At 62.8% G+C, this 21,829-nt stretch overlaps 1 protein-coding gene across 8 annotated transcripts; it reads right to left on the bottom strand.

Annotated features, from left to right (window-relative positions):
* Positions 1-675: 675 nt before the first annotated feature.
* TNK2 (tyrosine kinase non receptor 2) lies at positions 676-21,591 on the bottom strand. 8 transcript variants are annotated; one of them, XM_030455826.1, is made up of 17 exons: positions 21,243-21,591; positions 18,718-18,861; positions 11,825-12,002; positions 11,607-11,677; positions 10,252-10,464; positions 10,015-10,167; positions 9,550-9,827; positions 9,340-9,466; positions 9,111-9,257; positions 8,624-8,718; positions 5,596-5,790; positions 4,066-4,157; positions 3,504-3,548; positions 1,807-3,167; positions 1,285-1,380; positions 1,076-1,203; positions 676-966 (listed from the first exon to the last, which is right to left on the bottom strand). In XM_030455826.1, the coding sequence occupies exons 3-17, from the start codon at positions 11,985-11,987 to the stop codon at positions 960-962; spliced, it is 3,171 nt and encodes a 1,056-aa protein (XP_030311686.1). In that variant the 5' UTR covers positions 11,988-12,002; positions 18,718-18,861; positions 21,243-21,591; the 3' UTR covers positions 676-959. The 8 variants fall into 8 exon arrangements, with proteins under 8 accessions (XP_030311686.1, XP_030311681.1, XP_030311687.1 ...); XM_030455821.1 differs by lacking the exons at positions 18,718-18,861; positions 21,243-21,591 and adding exons at positions 15,471-15,768; positions 15,923-16,296 and having other exon boundaries at positions 1,807-3,122; XM_030455827.1 differs by lacking the exon at positions 18,718-18,861.
* Positions 21,592-21,829: the final 238 nt, after the last annotated feature.

Raw genomic sequence — 21,829 nt, 5'->3', positions numbered from 1 at the left:
CTCCACATGCACGGAGTTCTGTTTCCAGTGCTGCTGCAAGATGTCACCTCAGGGAACCCACCTAAGGAGCTCTGACACCCAACTGGAGGGGTTGTTAACACTGCCACCCTATGGGGGGCCAAGCCCCTCACCTCCTCCACCCCAGCACCTGGCTGCGGTTGCGCGGTGGCATCCAGTTGCACAACACCCCACGCGTGGGTGGGAGAGCGACGCAGGTCCCACCACTCCCTGCCCAGGCATGACTCAGGCAGCAGCCGGGAGCCGAGTCCTGTGGGGTGTGGGGGCAAGGGGGGGCCCTGCTGCAGGGTGCTCTGCTGCACAGGGACATCCCCACAGGCAAGAACTGCCTGCTCAGAGCAGACAAAACCATGCCCAGCATTCAAGCTTTAGGCCTGGGGAGGTGACAGTACTCCAGTAACCCTAGATGGGGGGACCTTTGTACCCTGAAACTGTCTGGGAGCCATCACCAAGGGAGTTTATGGGTGTCACACAGCTCCCTGAGGATCCTCAGCACCTGCTGTGCACCACCACACATATGCATCCCCTCCCAGGCACCATACATGTGGCTGGTCCCTCGGGTCACATTCCCAGCTACCTGCACCAGTGGAGACATGGCCTGTCTTTGTGCGTTGGCAGGGATGAACCTGGCAGACAGCCACAGGCACGCTCCTCCTCTCCATAGAATATTTTTTATATATATAATATATATATTAAAATTACATTTCTCTTTACAAAAACAATTCAACAAGGGGCGGAGGCTGTTGCTGAAGCCAGGGCACAGGCGCCCTGGCAGGTCTGGGGTGCTGGGCAGGCTCTCTTTCAGGGTGTTCGTGTCCCCTATGTGGGGGCTCAGTCCAGAGTCCAGCTGCAAGTTGTGTGGGTGGGGGTGGACACCAGGGGAGTGGTCCCACGGTGAGATGCCTGCTCCAGATCCAACAAAGCTTGCCCCATCCCTGCTGTCACCGCCTGTAAGGAGAGAAAAGGACGTGAGCTCAGGAGCAGTGGCAGTGCCAGCCAGACAAGAGCAACATGACATGGAGCTACCCCCCACAAAAAAATACATCTGTGCCCCTACTTCTGGCGGGTGGTGCTGCAGGGATCAAGGAGGTGGGAGCTGGCCTGGGCCAGGTTCCAGTCGAACATCTCCAGCACCCGGTGGCACTCGACGCGGGACTTTATCCCCAGGCAGAAGAGCTGCTCCACCTGCAAGGGGACAGGGCATGGTGAAGGGGGTAACAGGGGTGCCACCACGCTAGTGGGAGCTGTGACAGGGGCATGTGGTACCTTCAGATACTGGATGGCTCGTTGGATACTCCAGCCATGGTTCTGCAGAGCTGCCTGGCACTCCTCAGTGGTCACACCATGCACTGTGTCCTGTACCTGGGGGAGCCTGTGATCAGTGCCTGCCACCAGCCCTGGGTGAGGAGGAGCCCCTGGCTGGCTCCATTTCCATGAGAGCCACCAGCCCATAGCTGGGACCATCTCCAGCCTTGGGATCTCTGACCTCTCCTGGGCTTCGGTGCAGACCACCACAGACCCAACCCAGAGAGCCCAAGGGGATTGCAGTGACAGCCTCCTTCATTCCCAGCTCCCTGAGGTCATGGGTATGAATAATTTGAGTTAAAAGGGCCTGCAATCCTCATTTTGGAGTTCCAGTGACACTGATGTCCCACAGCACATCTGGGGAACACCGTAGCCAATCCTGTGATGTTGAGTTCTGGGAAACCTAAGCACAGGGTGGGGATGGCTCTTGCCTGACTAAGCCCATAGACACTGTGTCCCCCTTTTCCTGAGGATGCCACTTACCAGCCGGATCTTGTCAGCAGGGCGGCAGCCATCTGGCCCATCATAGACAATCTTCTGGAGGCTGCAGGAAGCTTTCACCAGGCACTTGGGCCCAGGGTTGCTGTTGTTGGAGGAGAAGTTGGCCTTGCAGTCTGGTGGTGGCTGCTGCACCATGGGACGGACAGTGGCTGTGGTGACCAGACGGGACGTGGGCACCTCCTCAGGACTTTTGGCCTCCTTGAAAAACTTCTCATACTTGTCCAGGTAGGCAGGACGCTCGGGCAGCAGGTAATAGTGTGTGCTGCTGACCTTCTGCCCATCTTTCACAATGGGCAGGATGCAGGGTCCCTTGGAGCAGTCCTTGCCTTGTGCCTGGATGACTTTGGGGGTGGCATACTTGGGGTCAAGGGCAAAACTCTGCGTGGTGGGCATGGGCTTCCCTGGCGATGTGGAGAGGCAGGAGCAGAGGGCAGCACGTTGCTGAGGGGAGCCCACCTGCAGCGCCATGGGGCTGGGTGTCCGAGAGGTGGGCTGTGACAGTGGGTCCCGGGGGGGGATCTGGGGCGGTCGGTCTTCCTCACCCCCTGAAACTGGGGAAAGTTCTCCTGACCAGCGCCCGGGCTCATTCCGGCGTAGAGGCCGGGGTGGGATGGGAACACGAGGTGGGATTTGGGGCTTGTCATCAGCAGGGGCGGACAGTCCCATGGGGACATTGAGCCTCTTCATGCACTCCTGCTGCAGCTCCTCAAAGAGCTCGGTGGTCTGTGTCAGGCTGGGCTGCTTAGTCTCCTTTGGGGGCAGGAAGAGATTGTCCTCCAGCACTGGCGCCCGCTCCCCCTCATCCACAAAGCCATAGTTGGTCTTGCCCCTCCGGCTTGGGGGGCTGGTGATGGAGCAGACCTCAAAATCGTCCTCATCCTGTGCCACATCATCATAGGCAGGTGGTGGGGGCAAGGGTCGGGCATCCCAGTCCACCACTGGTGTGGGGTGGAGGGGACGGGGTAGAGCTCGCGTGGGGCTCTGTGGTGGGGTTTTGTCCAGCAACGAGAAAGCCTCCATGGCCAGCTTGGCCAACGATGGGGCTGTCAGCTCCCCAACTGGCGACGGGCTACCTTGAGGCACTTCCTCCCCAAAATCGATGAGGGTCACCTCGCTGCCTGCCGGTCCTTCGCTCAGCAGCCGTCCTGGTTGCCGCTCACCCATCTTGGTGCCCGGCACCCGTGCTGATGGCTTAACTGGTCGCAGACCCTTCCCTGTGCCTGGCTTCTTCAGGCAGAGCTTCTGGAGACCCCTTGGCAGACCCTCCTCCTCCTCACTGACTGGGTCGTAGCAGGGCTCTAGGAGGGGACCAAGAGAGATTGTGAGGGTCTCAGCACTCATCCCTGGGGGTACAAGGGGAGAACACTTCAACACCAAAATTTGCCAAGTTGCCCCATAGCTTCAGTCACCTTTGCTACCACCTTGGGTGCAGCAATGTTTATCTGGGCAGAGAGCTGGGGTGCCATGGGCAAGGTACCCCTGCCCTTCCCCACCCCACAGTCCCCTACCCCCCTGCCCCAAGCCAGCCACCCTGCTCTGCATCTGTGTCCCCACCACAAACACCATCACCCACAGGTGCAAGTCAGTAACTGGGAGGTAGAGGGAGTGAAAGGAGCTGAGAAATAAAAGAGGGGCAACAAAGGAGGAAGAAAAGGCAGACCCAAAAAAGCCCAACTTACTGGTGAGCAGGACAGTAGGTTGAGGCGGGCGTGGAGGCGGCTGCCCTGCAGGAGAAGAGAAAGCCCGAGAGAGGAGGAGGCACAGGGTGAGTGTGCAGAGCAAATGGCAGCCAGGGTGTTGTTGTTAGCAGGGCGCATGCTTCATCGTGTGCCCCATCACCGGTGGGGTGTGGGGAGGATGATGGTGGGGAGCCCTCTCAAGGGAAAAGTGCATGTTTAGGGGGGCTGTGCCACATGCACAGAGCTCCCTCCCTGTGGTGTCTCTGCTGAGATCCCCCAGACTAGGGAGCCCAGATGTGGGAGGATGGGAACAGGACCTGGACGAAGGGCACGGGGGCAGAGTCCAGCCAGGCAGAGCCACTGGCCACCCACGCTGTTAGCAGTGGCACGTGGCCAGTTGACAACATGCCCTGCCACCCCAGCTTCCCACCCTAGGTTTGCAAACAGCAAGTGGTAGCAGAGAAACAGAAAGGAGAGGGTCCAGCCTACCACCCTGGCAGCAAGGCATGGGGATGGGGCTTTGTGCAGCTGACAGGCAGGGGGAAGGAGAAAAACTGCTCACTTTTAGCCCTGCCTGGAAGCTGTGTGGGTCTGGCAGCACTCGGGTCCACACCTAAAATGTCAGGAGGGTCCATGGGATTTCCCAGGTACAGCCTGTGGGGAGAAGGAAGAGCACCGAGGGGTCAGCAGGGGCCATTGGGGACCCCACACCACATCGCACAGGACACCCCCCAGCCCCAGCCAGGTCCCATCCCCACAGGCACTGGGGCACCCCACCCCAGAAGCTTTCAGCGCTGACACAGAGCCTGGTGCTGTCCCAGTGTCACCCACCCCTCTCTGACTGCGTGTACGAGATGTACCGTACCCAAGGGATTGCCAACAAGGTGCCGTGCCCAGGGTGCGGTGCCCAGGACACCTCCAGCACTGGGGTGCCATGGTGTGATGCTGCACCCAGGGCATGGCACCCCGGTAGGACATGCTAGTGGGGTGCCGGGAGGCCCGGGCGAGCCACCGCAAGCCAGGCGTGGTGAAGCAGGGAGCCGGCGGGAGCTGGTGCAGCCTGAAGGCCTGGGCGTGTGCCGAGCTCGGGGAGTTCTCGGCGGCCCAGGCGGCACGTACCCATCACCTGTGCCCACGCAGCGGGGTACGGGGAGGCCTGCCGGGGCACGAGCTGGGTCCACGTGCACAGCGCCTCGGTTCAACCCTTGGAGGGCGACCGGCACAGCCCACAACACCGTGGAGGCACCAGGATGGGACTGAGGACACCAGCAGAGCTGCACCAGGGCTGGGATGCCAAACTGCAGTGGGATCATGATCCCAGAGGATGTGCTGTACCAAGCACAGGAGCTGGCTCTACAAAACAGGAGCTTTCCAGGCTGTTAAATCCCATACTGTTTCCCCCTATCCCTGTAGCAGTCCTACCCCATCCTCCCAGCCCAGCACTAGCAGAGACATCCCCACTATGCCCAATGCCCCAAGCCAAGGTCCACTGCCCCCTTTGTCTCCAGCACCCATGATGGGCACAGCCAGTCCTGCCTGACACGGGCCCCAACCTTCCCCTCATCAGAGACCAACTGGGATCTCTCCCGATGAAGCAGAGGAAGGAAAAAATTCTGGTGTATTTTTTCATGTTCTACTTTCAAAAAAAAGGATCATGCTGCTAAAACCATGTGGCTGAGGTGCACCTCCATCACAGCTTCCCTCCACGCAGGCACTGAAGGGCATGGGTTTAGCAGCCCTGGGACACTCCAAAGGCACTAGAGTAACGTGGCCACTTCCGGTGTGGTGCTCACTGATGTCCCTTTGCCCCAGGACAGCCACAAGGGGCTGCAGGGCTGTGAGAAGGTGCTCCCCCCAGGGTAACCCCCCACAAGCACAGCAGCCCCCCACATCCCTGACCCCATTAGTTAGAAAAGGCAAGGGAGTTAATCCAGCTGTGGAGACCCTAACCAGAGCCACCATCCCCAGCACAGCAGAGGGAAGAGATGCTTCAAGTGGGGGTGGCCAAGCTGTAGCTTGCTCCAGTGCCCAGCGGGCAGTGGAAAAGGCGGGGAGCAGGTGGGGGATGCAGAGAAGACAGAAAGGTTCTTACTCATCAATTTTATCAGGAAACCCCCAGCAGTGCTGCGGGTTGGTGTCTCCATGGCCTGTATGGATGAAGCTGTTTTTAAGAGGCTGGCTGATGTCGTGGGCCGACAGCCCTGCCACCGAGGTCACCGTGTTTCGGGGAAACTGGCCCACTTTTAGGGTCCGCTTATTCTGACCCCGCCACCAGTAATTCTCGGCCCTAAGGAATAAAAAGGACCTTGTTACTGATGAGGGGATGGGAGGGGGACCACACGCCTGGTCATGGGGAGGAGGTGAAGTGACTCACCCAAGGCTATGCAGGCAGGCAGTGGCATAACCAGGAGGGGAACCCAGCCGCTTGGGATCCCAACCCTAAGCTGGCAGAGTGCTCTGCCTCCCTTCCCACATGGTCCTTGCACCAGGAAGGTGCTAGGAATGCAGGTGGTGGGGGACAAAGCTCCCTGCTTGTGCCTAAAAAGATGTGCCCCTTCCTCCTCCTCCCAGCTGACCCAAATTCTGCAGAAGCCTTAGGGTGATGCTGAGCTGCTCCCTGCTGGTTCCCACACAGCCAGGGACAGCATGAAAGGTTGTGGACAGGGTCTGCTGCTGTAGCCTCAAATATTCCAGTCCCACTGGGAAAACTGGGAGTGGGGGGTTGTGCACGGTGGGGGACAGACCACTGCAGGATCTCCCTCACTCCCATCTTACACTACAAGCAAGCTCTGTGCAGGCTGGCGTGGGCAGGGGGAGATGGGCAGGGCAGTCAGGGAGGCTCAGGCTACTAAACTGCCTGTGGCCATGCGAGAAGGGTGTCAAGGGTGCCAGTCCTCAGGAGAGCTCATAGTGCCCCAGGATTCAACCAGGAGCCTCCTGCCTACCCCCAGGATGTGGCCACTACCTCCAGGGCGGAATAGGGCAGTTGCCCAGCTTGAAGGGGGATGGGAAAGGGGCCTGGTGTGGGGGGATAGGAACGGGTAGGATCAGGGAATGGCACCCCAAGCAGTGCCCCCTGCCCAGCCTGTGCCAAGGTGAGGGAGCCTGACCCTATTCCCTCCCCTGGTCTGCTTCCCTCAGACTCCTCCCTGCTGGACAGGGCTAGCACAGGGCTGGGGGCGGTGGGCTGTGAGCAGTGCCAGCCCGGCAAGGCTGGCACAGGCCCCACAGTTTCCTGGAGTCACCTGTGAGTCACCCCCGGCCACCAGCTCAGCCCTTTTCCTGTTTACCTTCCCCACTTGCCGCCAGACAGCCGCCTTACTCAGCGCCGGGACCCCTTGGCAGAGCCCAGCCGGTACCGCAAACCCTCCCTCACCCGCGGCAGGGCCGGGAAGGTGACAGCTCCCCTCCCCGCAGGTCCCCTCCGCTCGCTCTCCCTGTCCCCCGGCACTGCCGCATCCCGCCGCAGGAATGCTGTAGCCGCACCTCCCCTCCCAGCCTCATCCCAACGGATCCGGGCTTGGACCCCCGGTACAAACCCGCTCAGGCTCTGCCCTGGCTTCCCCCTCGAAAGCCCCCTCCCGCCGCCGGCTCCCCGGGGGGCTTTCAGGTAGGTCCCTGCCCCTGCCCACACACACGTACGCACGCCGGGAGCCCGCCGAAGGACAGGCAGGGGCTTGAAAAGGGGTGGGGGGTGTTTACAGTGCCCCGGGCGGCCTCGGCGGGGCAGGATGCGGCCCCCGAGAGAAGCCCACCCCCACCAGCCCTGCCCTCCCTGCCCGGGCACCCCCGCCAGTAGCGCCGTGGGGGGCTGCCACTCCGGGGGGGAAACTGAGGCACGGGGATGAGGGATCCCCTCCGGCACTCTGGAAGCGCCGGCAGCTACTCTGGAGCGCCTGCTACCCCCGGTCTGCAGAGCCCTCCCCGCCTGCCCAAAACCAGCACCCCCAAAACGTGCCTACCGAGGAGTCATCAAAGACCGGCGTCCCCGGGGGAGACTGAGGCAGAGAAGGCTGCACCTCCCGGCCCATCGGCATCCCCGAGCGTGGCCACGTCCCCCCAGCATCCCGCTCCCGCCCGTCATCCTCCCGCTCCGTCCCCCTCCCCGCCGTAGTTCACCTGGGGCCGGCGGCGGGGAGGGGGTCGACGGGAGCGGGATCCCCGGCTCGACCGAGATGCGGCAGCAAGGACGATGTAGGCACACTAGAGCGGCCGCACCGCCCTCCGCCGATCCTTCCCTCCCTCTCTTCTTCCCTCCCTCCGCCGACGCCGCTTCCCCTCCCCTCCCCTCCCCTCCCCGCAATTAAACCGCCAGACCCTGGGCAAGAGTCATCCCGGGAGAAAGCCGGTCCCTGCAGACACACAAACCCGGCCTGATTCACCTCCGGGCCGTGACTAACCGCGGGGAGCTGGTCCCGGGGGCGGGGAAGCGGGAGGGAGGGAAGGACAAAGCTTTTCTCTGCATCCCCCCGGGGCTGGAGGGGGTGGTCTCCCCTGTGCCAGTGAGGCAAAGCGACACTGAGCTCCTGTGGAGGGTTCCCTGCTGTCCCCGAGATGGAGAAGGATGGGTGCATCCTGAGATGGGGATGCAGGGACCAAAGGACCCCGGTCTGCAGGTCCATAGGGTGGTGAAGAGGGGTGGCTGTGTCCCGGGGCAGCAAGCAGAGATGGAGAAACAAAGCCCATGGGCTTGACAGGTGACACCACCACAGTACCTAGTCCCCCCGTGCTTCTCCAGGCTGAGTGACAGCAGCCCTGTGACACGTTCCTGTCACTATCAGCAGGGAGCGGCCTCGGGGTGCGCAGTTTCCCGGGGCAAACCCATGGGTGCAGTGGGGTGAGTCAGTGGGGATGATAGTGTGGGCAGGGCCACGCTGCCCACAGGCATGGCTATGTCCCCACTCTGGGGTGGCCGTGGTGCTGTGCCACCCAGGGAATAGCACATCTCCCTCAGAAGTGGAGGCAGCTCTGCCTGCCTGCAGGGTATGAGGCCAGGATGTCAGAGACACCATCCCTGTTCCCCAGAGCTCTACCAGTGCTCGTGGCCCCACCACTCCTAGGCCCCCCTTGTCCCCATGCAAGCTGGCAGCTAGCCTGAGCCCTCCCACCCTGTGCAATACCTGCCCTCGATGACTGTGATGATGTCATTCATCTGGATATGAAGCTTGTCAGGCTCCTCAAAGTCCTGCAGTGCCCTCATGTCAGTGGGCTGGGCCTGAGAGGAGAGGGGAGGTGAGGATAGGGGGTGCAGCACCCCATCATGTCCATACCCACAACCTTTTGGGCCAAGCCCAGACTCACAACAAGCAATGAGCCCCAAAGATGTGCAGCAGACGGCACTACTGCTCCCAGCCCAAACATCAGTGGGGTGGGAAAGAGCAACAGGAGCACCTGGATGTTCCATGAGAGCAAGATAGCACCCAGGAGTCCTCCTGCTGTGACCATGTCACCAGCCACAACCTCCCAGCAACAAAGATTCCTGTCCCAGGGCCCCCAACATCACCTCCCACTTTGGCAATACCCACTACTCTGCGTAGGTTTGGACAGAGCCTGTAAGAGAGGGGCACTGGAGACCTCTGACCCTTTCCCACCCACCCACTCACCCACCTCCACCAAGAAGTCCCGCAGGGCCACGAAGGTGGGTCTGTCCTCAGGCTTGTGTGCCCAGCACTGCAGCATGACATTGTAGACATCCTGGGGACAATCCTCAGGCCGCGGCAGACGCTCACCCTCTTTATCTATCTTGTGCAGGATCTGTAAGGAAGCTGGTGCTGTCAGGGGGTCCTGCACTCCTGGGGTGAGGGGATGAGGAGGCAGATCCCTGTTGTGCACCCACCTGGCTGCCATTGAGGCCAATCCAGGGCTCCTGCCCATAGGTGAACATCTCCCAGAGGGTCACCCCAAACATCCAGGTGTCGCTGGCATGGGAGAAGGTACGAGTCTTCAGGCTCTCAGGAGCACACCTGCACAGGGAAGGACATAAGCATCAGGAGGATGCCTGCAACCTCAGGTGTGTTTCCCCCTTCATCCTCTCCCAGTGTCTCACCAGGCAAAGGGGACCTTGCGATGCTCCTGCATCACGTAGTGGTCATCATTTTTGGGCAGGGCCCGCATCAGCCCAAAATCCCCGATCTTGACCAGCTCATTGGAGGCCAGCAGGATGTTGCGGGCTGCCAGGTCACGATGGATGAAACGCTTGGACTCCAGATAGGCCATGCCCTTGGCCACCTGGATGGCATACTGGCAGAGGGTAGAGATGAGGAAATGGCCCTGATTCTTCCGCAAGCGGTCCAGAAGGGAGCCCAGTGGGGCCAGCTCTGTCACCTGTGCCATGAGGATGGGACAGCAAGTTGCTCAATCCATAGTACCTTGGCTGGGCTGGTTTCCAGCCTTCTTGTGCCCCCCAAGGATGCCAGAGGAGGACTCAGGGTATGGACCCAGCCTGGCTTTGCTTACCCCCCTATCATGTGGGACCCCAATAGGGTGGCATCAGGGTCACCCTAAAGCTCACCATCTTCATGGGGTGGGAGAGCACCACGCCGTAGAGGCGGATGAGGTTCCTGTGGTCGAGGGAGTGCATGGCGTTCACCTCCCGGATAAAGTCATCCAGTGCCTCTGGCTGGCTCAGCACATCCGTCTTTAGACACTTCACCGCCACGTTCAGCTACGGCCAAAGCAGGGATGAGCCCCAGCATATCTTTCCCTTGGGTGGCCCCACCACCCCCTACTGCCCCTGCAGCCCCCTCACCGTCTTGCCAGCAGGCGTGCACCACTCGCCGCGCCGCACGACACCAAAGGAGCCATCGCCCAGCTTCTCAAAGAGCGACAGGTCCCGCTCACGCACGAGGCAGGTGAGGGAGTGCTGGCCCCCAGCTTCAGGGGGTGGGGGTGTGGGGGGTTTGCGGAAGGTGCTCTGGGGCTGGGGTGGCAGCTCTGACTCAGGACGCTTCCCGCTGAACACCTGTGGGACACAGGGACAGGTGATACATGGGCACAGGAACACTCTGGGTGCTTGGGTCTGTGAGTGAGCAGTGCCAGAAGGATGCCCTGCCTGGGCTGTACACTCTGGAACCTAACGATGACCTAACTAGTGATTATCCAGGGCAGGCAGGCTGCGGGAGCAGGCTCTGCTCCACCAGCTCTCTGCATGCTCAGCAGACTCTGGGCATATGCAGCAGGCTGTACTTCTCACCACAGCCCCACGGTGCATCCCCAGCAGCCCTGGCAAACCATGGTGGTAGCTAGAGGGCCTCAGGCACTCTTGGATATATGATGTGCCTGGGCACAAAGCCAAAGGAAACCTCCAGCTTAGGCTGAGCGTGGTGCAAAATGGGCCTTGAAATACACACTGTCCAGAGGGAATGGGCTCTCACCTCCCTCTTCTCCAGCTGGAAGCTATGATGTACCCCATGGGACAGGGCCCATCCCAGCCCTTGCAGCTGGGACCGGTGAGGGGTGTGTGGGGGCTGGGCCCAGCATGTGGCCAGGGTGGGAGGTGGCATTTCTGAGCCCTACTCAAGGCTGAGTCGCCTTCTATTAAAAGCCCATCCCAGCCCAGATGAGTCACACTGGGGAGAGGCCACGACCCAGTGCCCAGCTGCAAGTGCCCCATTCTTTTGGGGGTGCAAGGTGCCACGGTGGTAGTAGCATCAGCTTTGAAAGGGATGGCATGAGGGGAACATGTGCATCTTGGGGTTCCCAAGCCTGCTGCACCCCCAGCCCCTGTGGGTATAGGGCTGTGTCTCCTTGCCATGAGGCAGGCAGGGGTCTGGGCAGTGCTGCTGCCCATGGATACGGCTAGAGTGAGAGGTGTGGGCTGTGTGGCTCATTAGTTGCAAAGATTTTCCCAGAAAAGAGGCAAATCAGGCAAAGGGAATGAATTTCCTGCATGCTGGGGTGGCAGGGCCACTCTTTGCCAGGAAGTGACCCAGGAGACACCAGAGGACCAGGGCACATGCTAGCAGGGTCACACCACAAGCAGGGCACGCAACAAGGGTTGGCACCCAGGGACCAGTTAAGCACCAGTGAAGAACATGGGGAGAGGTCCAGCTCCTCCTGCCTGTCTCAGTTTCCCTGCCACACCTGCCTCTCTCCCACCCCTACCTTGCTCATCCAGGATTTCCGCTTGCACATGGCTTTCCTCCGCTTCACCGCCTCCCACAGCCGCCGCTGGCCTGCAGGACACAGGGGCTGTCACTGACACAGCATGGGGTGGGGGGTCCCTCCCCAGCCACATGGCCTGCATACTCCTCTGTACTCCCCAGAAGATGTTGCACAGACATCTGGGGCTACAGGGGGAGGTCTATGGGGAATGTACACACCGGGGCGTCCCATGCCGATCTTCTCCAGATCCTCATTTTTGACGTACTCGAAGTGGGAGAGGCGGGTGACGTTGAGCTCGTCCCGGATGCGCAGGAAGTACTGCTGCAGCTGCAGCTCGGTGAGCAGCTCCAGCAGCCAGTCTGTGCCCTCCTCTGCCTGCATGCTACAGCTCAGCCTCTGCTGGGACCAAATGCTGGGTTAGGGGGGACTGTGTCCTGCTCCTCTCTGCCCTGGTACCCCTGGGGGAGTCATCTGGTGGGGCTAACAAAACTCGTCTCCTGAGCTTGTCCCCACCTCCCTGGGGGGGCCAGAAGAGGCACCCCATTGGCAGGGCTCCCAGGGACAGACAGGGACTCCCATCGTGCCCACAAAACCACCAGCCTATCCCCCTGCTTCAACAAAGGCTGTCCCTAGCTGAAGGGCACCCCACAGCATGGCACCATGCCTGTCAGCTTCCTTTTGCCCATCTGAAGGATCTGCCTGGGGAGATGGCAGCTGCCCCAGTAAAAAGAGCATGGGCTCTTGGCCCCCTGCACTGCCACCTGGGCTGATGCACAGACCCATGGTGGGTCTCCTCTGCCACCTCACCCAGCAGCCACAGGAAGGGCACAGACAGGGACTTTAGGGTCCCCTTGGGACTCCCAGTGCCCCAGAGCTGCAGCACAGGACATCCCAGCATCACCCGTGTCAGACCAGCAGCTGTGTCAGGGCACAGGGATGGAACAGGTCTTGCCCAGGGTTCCCCATGTCCCCCACTATTCCACACCTCTGCCCCCTGTCCTGGCTCCCCTCGCTTTCATTGCCACCTCTCCGAGAACAGAATGGCTTCCCCTTCAGTTGCCGAGAGCCTGAGGGGATCTGGGATCTCTCATCCCGGCCCTACAGCAGGGCAGCCCCCGCTATCCTCTCCTCTCCCCCACGACGTGGTCCTCGGCACCTTTGCCCCCGGTGCTTGGGTGCTCCGGCCATGTCACCGCAATTACAACCCTCGGCTTCAAGCTAAAAATACGGCGGGTGCGGCGAGCAGCTGGGCACGGGGGCGCGCAGGGGCAGAGGGGGCATGCGGGGCGAAAGCAGCCGCTAGTTCCCGGCGAGTGCCGCGGATGCCCGGTCCCCTGCCCGCAGGCTGAGTGACAGCGCGGGGTCTGCCCGGGGCGGGGGTCGGCACTTACTCGGTAGAGGCGGAAGCGAGTGAGGAAGGGGAAGGATCGGCGCAAAGCCTGGAAGCGTCGCATCCTGCCGGGCTGCCCGCCGCCGGACCCGGGCACCGCCAATGTCCCTTTCCCGGCGCTGGTGTCCCACGGCAGAGCCCGCTCAGCGCAGCCAGAGCACCCGCAGCCGCCTCAGCTTGGCTACAGTGATGCCCCCCGGGCTTGCCCGCCTCATATATACCCCCGAAGCGGACAGAGAGGCTCGAGGCGTCCGTCGGCCGGACGCTGGCTGTGGCTCTCCACCTCCTTCCGTCCAGCTCTCGATCCTCCCGGCCGGCCCTCCCCTTCCCCAACGAAAAGGGGCCGGGGCGGGGGGGACAACGGCAGGCAGGGCTGAGGGTCGCCTCCTGTCTAGAGACTCTTCCTGGGGACCCTCGGCCAGCAGCGGGGCTCGGTCCCAGCCCGCTGCCTGCGCTGCACTCCCCAGGAGGGGTTATTTTCGGCCGGGGCTGGGACGCGCGCCCAGGGGGCCGGGCTCCCATCAATGTGCCGCTTTCTCCCTTGTTTGGCGGGCGCCGACAGCTGGGAGCCCGGACCCCCGCTTCCATTTCCATGGAAACTCGCCCCAGCCTTGGGAAATGCTCCGAGCCTCAGTTTCCCCCCAGGAAGCGAGGAGGGAGGGAGAGAAGACATCCGGCCCTCCGCTCCCCAGCCGAGCCAGAGGCACGACGCCAGAGCGATGGGCACTGCGGGGGGAGCTTCTGGCTTGGCAAGCGTAGCCGCTGCGCGGCTGCCGCGGGGTACCACCGGCAACCCAGGGCTCGTCTCCTGCTCCAGCAGGGCTGACCCCCGCCCCGGTGCTGTTGTCCGCCTGTAAATTCCCCTGGGAGAACAGCTAGCCGTGGCGTGAGAGAGGAAAGACCTACAGCAACCTCTTGCCATGGCTCCCGCCTGCTCAGATCTCCCCCCTTCTTACCCCCCCTCTACACCCCCTCCGCAAACCGCAGCCATCGCTGTGCCGGGGAGCAGCAGAGAGAAGGTTATGCAAACCCCCAGGTGCGGAGAAGCCTCCACTGCAGCTTCCACCGCCGAGATCTCGGCTGGCAGCGACGCCCGGCACAAGAAGCCCATTGACCGGGAACACCCGGGCACGGTGCCCTCGGCACCAACCTCTGCCACGCGCCAGCTCCCCCGTCCCCGCCCCAGGGGACACCGGGGACGCGTGTGTGTCTGTGTGTGTGTGCAGGGATGTCCCAGTCCTGAAACTGTGCATCACCGCCATCAGCTGGAGATGGCACTTGCCAGTATTGGCACCTACTGGGGTCGGCACGCTGCCTCCTGCACCCCGAGCGCCAACTGAGGATGCCTAGTTCAGCACACGCTCTGGGAGCACTGGTCTCTAAAGGGAACAAGAGACACAGCCCTGCCCGTTGCGCTGGCGATACCCTGTGCCTCAGTTTCCCCGGGGCAGGCCCATGGGCACTGACAGTAATGCTGCAACCTCTGCTTGAGATGGATGAGCAGAGTCCTGCCGGCAAACACCCAACGTGGAGGGGTGGAGTGGTGTCACAGACGACCACACAGCAGGTGACAAAGACCACTGGTGCAGTTGCCGCTTACCGTCCTGCGCCGTGCACACCCGCCCCTGGGGATCCACCCTACCTGCACCCAGGCTCATGCACGGGGTGGTGACGACTCTCACGTGCACCTCAGGACCACACAGGCACAACCCCCACCACCCCGCGCGCCTCCCGCCACCTGCATGACCGCAGCCGCCCCCCCTCCCCCCCCCAGCTGCCGCCCTGCACGTGCGCAAACACCCCCGGCGCCACACAGCCGGCGGCAGCGCACCCCCTCCCCCCCCCCCCCGCCCCCGCCTGACGCACACCTGGAGCCGCCCTCAGTGCCCACGGGTGCTCGCTCCTGGTGCGACACGCTCCTTGCTGGCAGGGTATGGGTGACATCCATGTTCGCGTGTCATGCACGGCCAAACACAGTCACCCAAGCTGGCACACAGATGGCCAAACACCCCTGTGCCTGAGCTCCTACCCACGACAAACACCTGCCCAACCCCAAAGGCAGTTGCATCCTCCGCGTGTACCGACATGCTCTCTAGCCCACAGCAACGCCACACACAGCCTGACATGCCCCTGTGACACCCCCACATGCAAGGCCACTGTCCTGTGCTGGGCAACTCCTCTCACCCCCTGAAGCTGTGTCAAACCTGCCTCAGTTTCCCCTCAGCTTGCCCCCAGCCCCATGGGTCGCGATGGAAGCACAGGTGTGCAGGGGCTGTCATCCCCACACCACCTCTGATGCCGCACGGTACTGCAAGCGCCGGAGCGGGGAGATGCCATGCATGACCCCCCCCCCCCCCAGCACCATGTCAGCTGCCAACTCACACCCCACAGCAGGACCCTGCCCCTCTTCGAGGACATCCAGTCCGGCTGGGTGTCCCCACCCGTTCCCCCCTGCCGGCTCCCCCCGCACTGACCCGCCGGTACGGCATGCCCGGGGTGACGTCCTGCCGGGGGGACAGCGTAGGGCGCCCGCCGCTCGGCCGCAGGGCCCGCTGCCCGGTGCTGTCCGAGAAGCTGTGGGGCAGGGGGCCGCGCATCTCTTCCTCCTCCTCGGCGCTGCTCAGGCGCTGGTAGTCGCATCTCTCGCCCATAGCCGGGGTGACGGCGGTGGCTGCGGCGCGGCGGAGAGCGGGGGGCTCTGCGGAGACGCCCGCGCCTGCCTGGGGGTGGCGAGGGCTGGAGCTGGGCTCGGGATCACATGGCAGAAAGTTGCTGCAGTTCCGGAAAACAGCGAGAGGGTGAAGGTGACCGCGACAGTGATGGAGGGGAGGAGGGATAGATGAAGGAGGGATAGATGGAGGAGGGATGCAGAGGAGAGAGGGAAAGAGAAAGAGGGGGGGCGACCCCTCAAGGCGCCCATCCTCACCCCGATCCCAGCCTGGCACGGCCGTCTTCCTTCTGACTCGGCAGCCCAACTGCCCACCTGCTGTCCCCCCTCTCGCACCCGAGCGGAGAGGCGGTGCCATCACTGACAGCCCCAGCCCTACGCTCGCAGCCCCCGTTCCCCCCCACCCCGGCACAGTGCAGCCCAACAGCGGGGTTGCGGTACATGCAGCCGGGCGGAGCAGGAGGAGGATGAGGGGAGGAAGCAGGAGGAAGCATTGTCCAGCAGCCGGAGCTCTGTGGCAAGCGGGATGAGTGAGGAGGCACCATACCCCCCCCCTCCTGAGCACATGGGGAGGAGTGGGGGCTCCATGTCTGGCAGCATCCTCAGCATCCCTCCCGCACCCCGGCGGCAGCAGAGGGGGATGGGATGCGTCGGGAATATGGCTGCTGCGCAGCGACCCAGCAGCGTTGGCGCAAGCACGGTAGGGCTGGGAGAGCAGCCAGGCCCCGGCGGGTGCTGCCGGGATGGGGGCCGGCGGGGCATGCCAGGAGGACTCATCCCGGGATCAACCCTCTCCCTCCACCCCCTTGCAGGATGCTGAGGGTCTCCTAAACCTCTGCCAGGCAACACAGAACAGGTGGCACTCAGAATCCAGCCCCCCCCGGGACGGGGAACCCCCCACCTGCACATCAGGACTGTCTTGTACCTCAACACCGCCTGTCTGCAGCCCCTCCCTGAGCCCCCTGGGCCAGAGCTGCAAGCCTGCCAGCAGGTGGGGGTGGGGGGAGAAGGAGGGGCTGGAGCACCCTCAGACCCAAAGGACCTACCTGTCCATTGGGGCCCCAAGGACCAATCTGGTCCTCATGCCAACACCCCGATGCCCCATCCCGACCCTCAGAAGTACCCCCTGCTACTCACCCCACACCTCCCCTAGACCCTGGTACATCCAACAGAGTGACGCCAGAGTATCACCAGGGAAGGGCAAGAGGGGAACGAGCCCATCTTGCCTGCCCATGGAAGAATACTCCCAATCCGGGGGGGGGGGGGAGAGGAGAGAGGGAGGAGGAGGAAGGTACACCTTAACATGTGGGGCTTAGGGGGGGGCCAGGCAGAGCAGCCCCTCGATGGCTCCTCCTGCCATACCACCGAGGTGAGCTCAGCCACTGAGCTGAGGCGGGCTGAGCCCGCGGCGTGGGAGAAACTGAGCCGCCCCCGCGCACGGCCTGCCGGCGTCACTGCGCTGGCACGCCATGGCGAGTGACTGATGCACGTGCTATGCCACCTTCCCGCCCGCCCCAGCCACCACACACTGCACCCAAACCCTTGCCAGCCTGCCTGGCCAGAGGGATGCCGAGGGGCCCCCAAGCTGAGAGGGGACAAGCCCTGTTCCCACAAGTCTAGGCACAAACTCTTCACCCCCTGTGTGTCGCGTCCTTCTGGCTTTTCCAGGCGCAGATGAAACCCAAATGAGGAGGTTCCTTACAAGGGGATGGAGAGCACGGTGACACATGCCGCCCTCCATTCCACCCTAGGGGGGCTCCCAGCACAATAACAACTGCCAGATGAGGCACACTGTTCCCTGTCCCCACAGGGCGGTGACAGTCATGCTGACACCAAGGTGTCCCTCCCCTCTGTGGGGACACTGGACCTCCCAGCCCTTTGGGACACCACACTTGGCCCCACATCCCTTCAAGCATCCCCTGTGCCCACCACCCCACACAGAGGACACCAGGAAGTGGCAGATCCCCAAAAAAAGCTCCCAGAGGGGGATGTGGCCCCCCACTCACCTCAGGCACATCACCCCGCTCACTGTCACAGCCCATCTGCCACCTTCCTGGCAGCTGTGTCACCTGGAAGTGATCTCACCAACTGCAGAGGCAGGGCTGGCTATGGCAGTGCCCCGGGCTGGCTCACTCTGCCCTGACAGGGCCCCGGGGGTGGCCCCAAATTGTGGTGACACACTCTCTGGCCGAGCAACCACGGTGCAGGCACGTGGGCACACACATTGCCACATGTACAAAAACACCCAGCGCCCACCAGAGACTGGGCTGCCGGCTGCATCCCACCCGCCCCCAGAATGCTGCTACCACCCAGCTTCCTTAGGACCATCCCCAGCCCCCCGCTGGATTGCACCACCCCATGCTCCCCATGGGACTCCATACCGGTGAGCGTTTTGCCTCTGTCGGTGCTGGCACCTCATGGTGCTTGCTTGGCTGGCTCAGGCAAGCAGGAGAAATCGGTGGGCCAGCACGGAGGGCTGGTGACCCCCGTGGTGGGGGCGGACGAGGAGGCCGGGGTGCCCGGTTCCCCCTTGCTGCCATCTCTGGGCTCCCAAGCCTGGCTCTGTGGCCTGATCCTGCCTGCTGGCACGGAGCATCCCCCACTGAGCCCCGCCTGCAACAAGGACTGCCCAAGGAGGAGAGAGACGGCTGTGTGTGTGCCCCCCCCCCACCCTAACAGAGCCCAGTTCAACCCCAATCCCCTCCCTAAGCCTCTTTCCTATAACAAATCCCCTACGCAAGTCAAGCCAGCGCAGGCTGAGCCTATGCTGTGCCTCCTGACTCCCCGGCACAGGCAGGCAGGAATTGCCAACCCAGAAACAGATCCCCACCCCCGGCCCTGAGCTCTCCCACCAAGACAGGGACACAGAGCAGTGTTCTGGGAGGACAAGCAGGCAAAGCAACAACCCCAGCACCCTGCCCACCCTCAGCTCTGTGCCCACAGGTAGTACTGGGGAGGGGGAAGAGGGCAGTGGGCTTGCCCTAGTGGGGACACTGCCACCCTGCTCTGGTGCAAGGCTGGTTTCTGCCCACTTGACTCTGTGTCCATCTCACCTGGGTGGTGGTGGCGGTGCCGCTGGGGTCTCTCAGCAGTGCCAGCCCCGGTGTTGCAGTGAACCGGGTGGTGTGCGAGCGGGCACAGCCTCAGGGCTCAGCCATGGGGCTGGTGGGGCTGTGGTGATGCCGGCCACGGATCCCCTGGGGCAAAGTGGGAGGCAGACGTCAGGATGGGCCCCCCCAGCCTGGCACCCCTTGTGTGCCCACCCCAGGCCCTTCAGACCCCCCGGGAGCATCCAGGGCCACCCCCCACCCTACTCAGGCATCTCAAAGAGCCTCTGTGGACCTGCCCCCTCCTCACCCTAGGGCACAGGTGGGCTTTGCATCTGGTCCTCTGGGGAAGGGGAAGCCCTGGCACAAGCTTCAGGTCCAACCTGCCCCTCACCTCTGGGGGTGCTGCTGATGGTACCCTCATCTCCACACACCTCAAGGTGGATTGGAGCTGGCATGAAACAAGTTGGCCATGTCTCAGGTGAGACAGGCACAAAGCTGTGTCCATGCTGTAACATCACTCCTCCACATTGGATGCCAGGAGCAGGGGAGGTGGGACACTCACTGCAGGGAGATTTAGCCTCTATTTCCCCAGCACCAGAGCAGAGCAGCACCTTGGTCAGACTACCCAGCATCTGCTGGTCATTAATGCTCACTGACAGCAGCCTAATTAAGCAGGCTGCAGCACAGGTCCATCCCCCTCTGCCCCTCTTTGGAGGCTACTCAGCAGAGGACTGGAACAAGTTTTTTCCTAAAGCCTTCCTGTTTCAGCAGGGGCCGTGCATGCGGCATAGCTTCCTCTTGTCCCCCAAAACCCGTGTGTAATGCTCTCTGGGATGCTTTGTCTTTGTGCATATAACTGGAGTCAAACCCCTGGTGCTCTGTAGCAGGATGAGGCTTCAAGCTTTCTCTCCAGGGGAAACTGAGGCACAGAGCATGGGCTGATCAGCTGGGACAGAGCTTGCCTACAAGCCCACAGCAGTTCTCAGTCCCACTGAAGCTGCTCCTCTGCCCACAAATGTCCTCCATGCCCTGGAAGAGGCTGAGTCAGGGTGGGCACAGCAAGCTGGCAGCCACCGGAGGAGGGAGACATCAGCATTTCCCCCCAGCCATACCCACAATACCCTGCTGGCAGGGCTGGCCCACACCCTGTGCTAACGAATACCGGGCTAACGAGGCCTGGGTTGCTCCAGGGGTTGGTAACAGGTTGCACAGCCTGCACAGCCCCCACTCCACACCCTCGGGCCTTGGCGCGGCAGGGTGGGGGTGCAGAGGCTGCTCTGGGCCCCGCTCCCTGCCAGAGCCAGGGCAGGAGCTGAGGGTGCGCTCAACAGTGACTGGGGGCCATCCTGGACCCTCTTCCTAAAGAGGGGTCCAGTACAGCCCTGCTCAGATAGGCCTCCAGGCAGGTCCTCTTTTTAGAAAAGTTTTGCAGAGCCTGGCACTGAAAAACTTTGTTCAAGGGCTTTTCCCTGAGCCAGCTCAGCAAAGAGGAAGATGGATGACCACCAGCACTGGCAACACCTTACCAAGGGGTTACCCTCCTTGCTGGCACCAGAGCTCAGCAGCACTGGGGCAACTAGTGGAACCTTGTGCCAAGGTGGCCCCAGGGAGGTAAGGAGTGGGGAAGCACCAGCGCCAGGCTCTGCCCAGACCTGCCCTGCTCAGACAGCCTAGCCCCAGCACAGCCTTTGGCCTGCAGCAGGCCCGTGGGCAGAGATGCTGCCCCTGCCCAGGCTCCTCCAGCCACCCACAGACCCCTCCCCAGTTGCTGCTTGCAGGGTGGGAGGGGGGGAACCGACTGTGCCAGGAAAAGCCATGCAGGGGCCTCACAGCGATCCTTGTCTGGGCTGTCAGCACCACCTGACCAAGTTTAACTTCAAGGCTTTATTTAAAAAAAAAAAAAAAAAAAAAAGAGAGAGAGAAAAAAAAGGATAAAACAAACACAGAGCAAAAGTACCCAAAAGGTCCCGAGTGTTTAGAGAAAAACCCTTCGGAACGTGGCGAGACAGCCATAGCACTGCCCACAGAGCCGGTGAGCAGAGGATCCTCACACCTCACCGCTGCTTGGCGTTTCGGCAGAGGCACAACACCCCCCAAGGCACAGGGCCGGCCCCTGAGGACAAGGATCCTCTGTTCAGCGCCGGAGCTCCCACGAGCCCAGAGGAAGAGGAAGAGCAGAGCAAGCAAAGCCGCCTTTTCTCCAGGAAAAAAATAACCTTCCCCCAGCTTCCGCTGCAGTTTGGGAGGGTTCAAGGGCACCAAGCACCCACTCTGCCTGGCATGCAGGAGCCTGGGGGTCGGGCACGCTGCCGGCTGGTACTCAGCGGCCCCGCAGCGCCTGAGCAGGATGACAGCTCCGGCAGCCCGCAGTGCCGCAGGGCACGGTGCCAGCACTGCCCGGTACCAGCAGTGCCCGGCGAGGTGCAGCGGGCACACGCAGACGCCAGCCCGGACAATGCCGCAGTGCCAAACCCTGACCGCCCCATCACTCCCCCCCCCCCAGCAAGGAGTAACGCCTCGCTCCTTACCTCTGTGCTCACCGCCACTGCCGCCGCATCCTGCGCCGGGCTGGGCAGTGTCACCGCCGGGAGAAGACGGGAACGTCGGCTCTCCGGACAGCCGGCATGCCAAGCAGAATGCGGCCGGGGCGGGGCGCGCAGATCGATGCCGGCGGCGACCGGGTGCCGCGTGGGATCCCCGGCGGGGCGGTGGGCACCGGGTATCGGATCCGGCTTCACACCCGGGCAGCCCTCCTGCGGTTCTGGCGTTGTGCCGGGGTCCGTGTACCGGGGTTGTTGCCGGGGCGCTCTTGCTCCCCCGGGTAGAACTCCCCTTCCTCCTGCACCCCACCCCGGGCCTCCCCCTCCTCCTGCCGGCCCCGCCGCACCCACCAGCGGGCGCGGGCAGGTGGGCTCACCTCCCGCCGCCCCCCGCCCCTCTCCTGTTGTGCCCGCCGGATCAGGCCCTGCTCCTGCCTGACTTTGGGGCCGTGCTCCTGCACACCCCGCACCGCGCCCCGCGCCCGCCGAGGGGGATGCGCCCCGGGGCTGACCCCCACGTCACCCGGGGCCGCCCCTTCCTCAGCACCCCGCGCCCGCCGCCGCGCCCGGACCGG

The sequence above is a fragment of the Calypte anna genome, chromosome 9, assembly GCF_003957555.1.
Source record: "Calypte anna isolate BGI_N300 chromosome 9, bCalAnn1_v1.p, whole genome shotgun sequence".
Classification (NCBI taxonomy): domain Eukaryota; kingdom Metazoa; phylum Chordata; class Aves; order Apodiformes; family Trochilidae; genus Calypte; species Calypte anna.
This window is presented reverse-complemented; position numbering and strand designations above follow the sequence as displayed.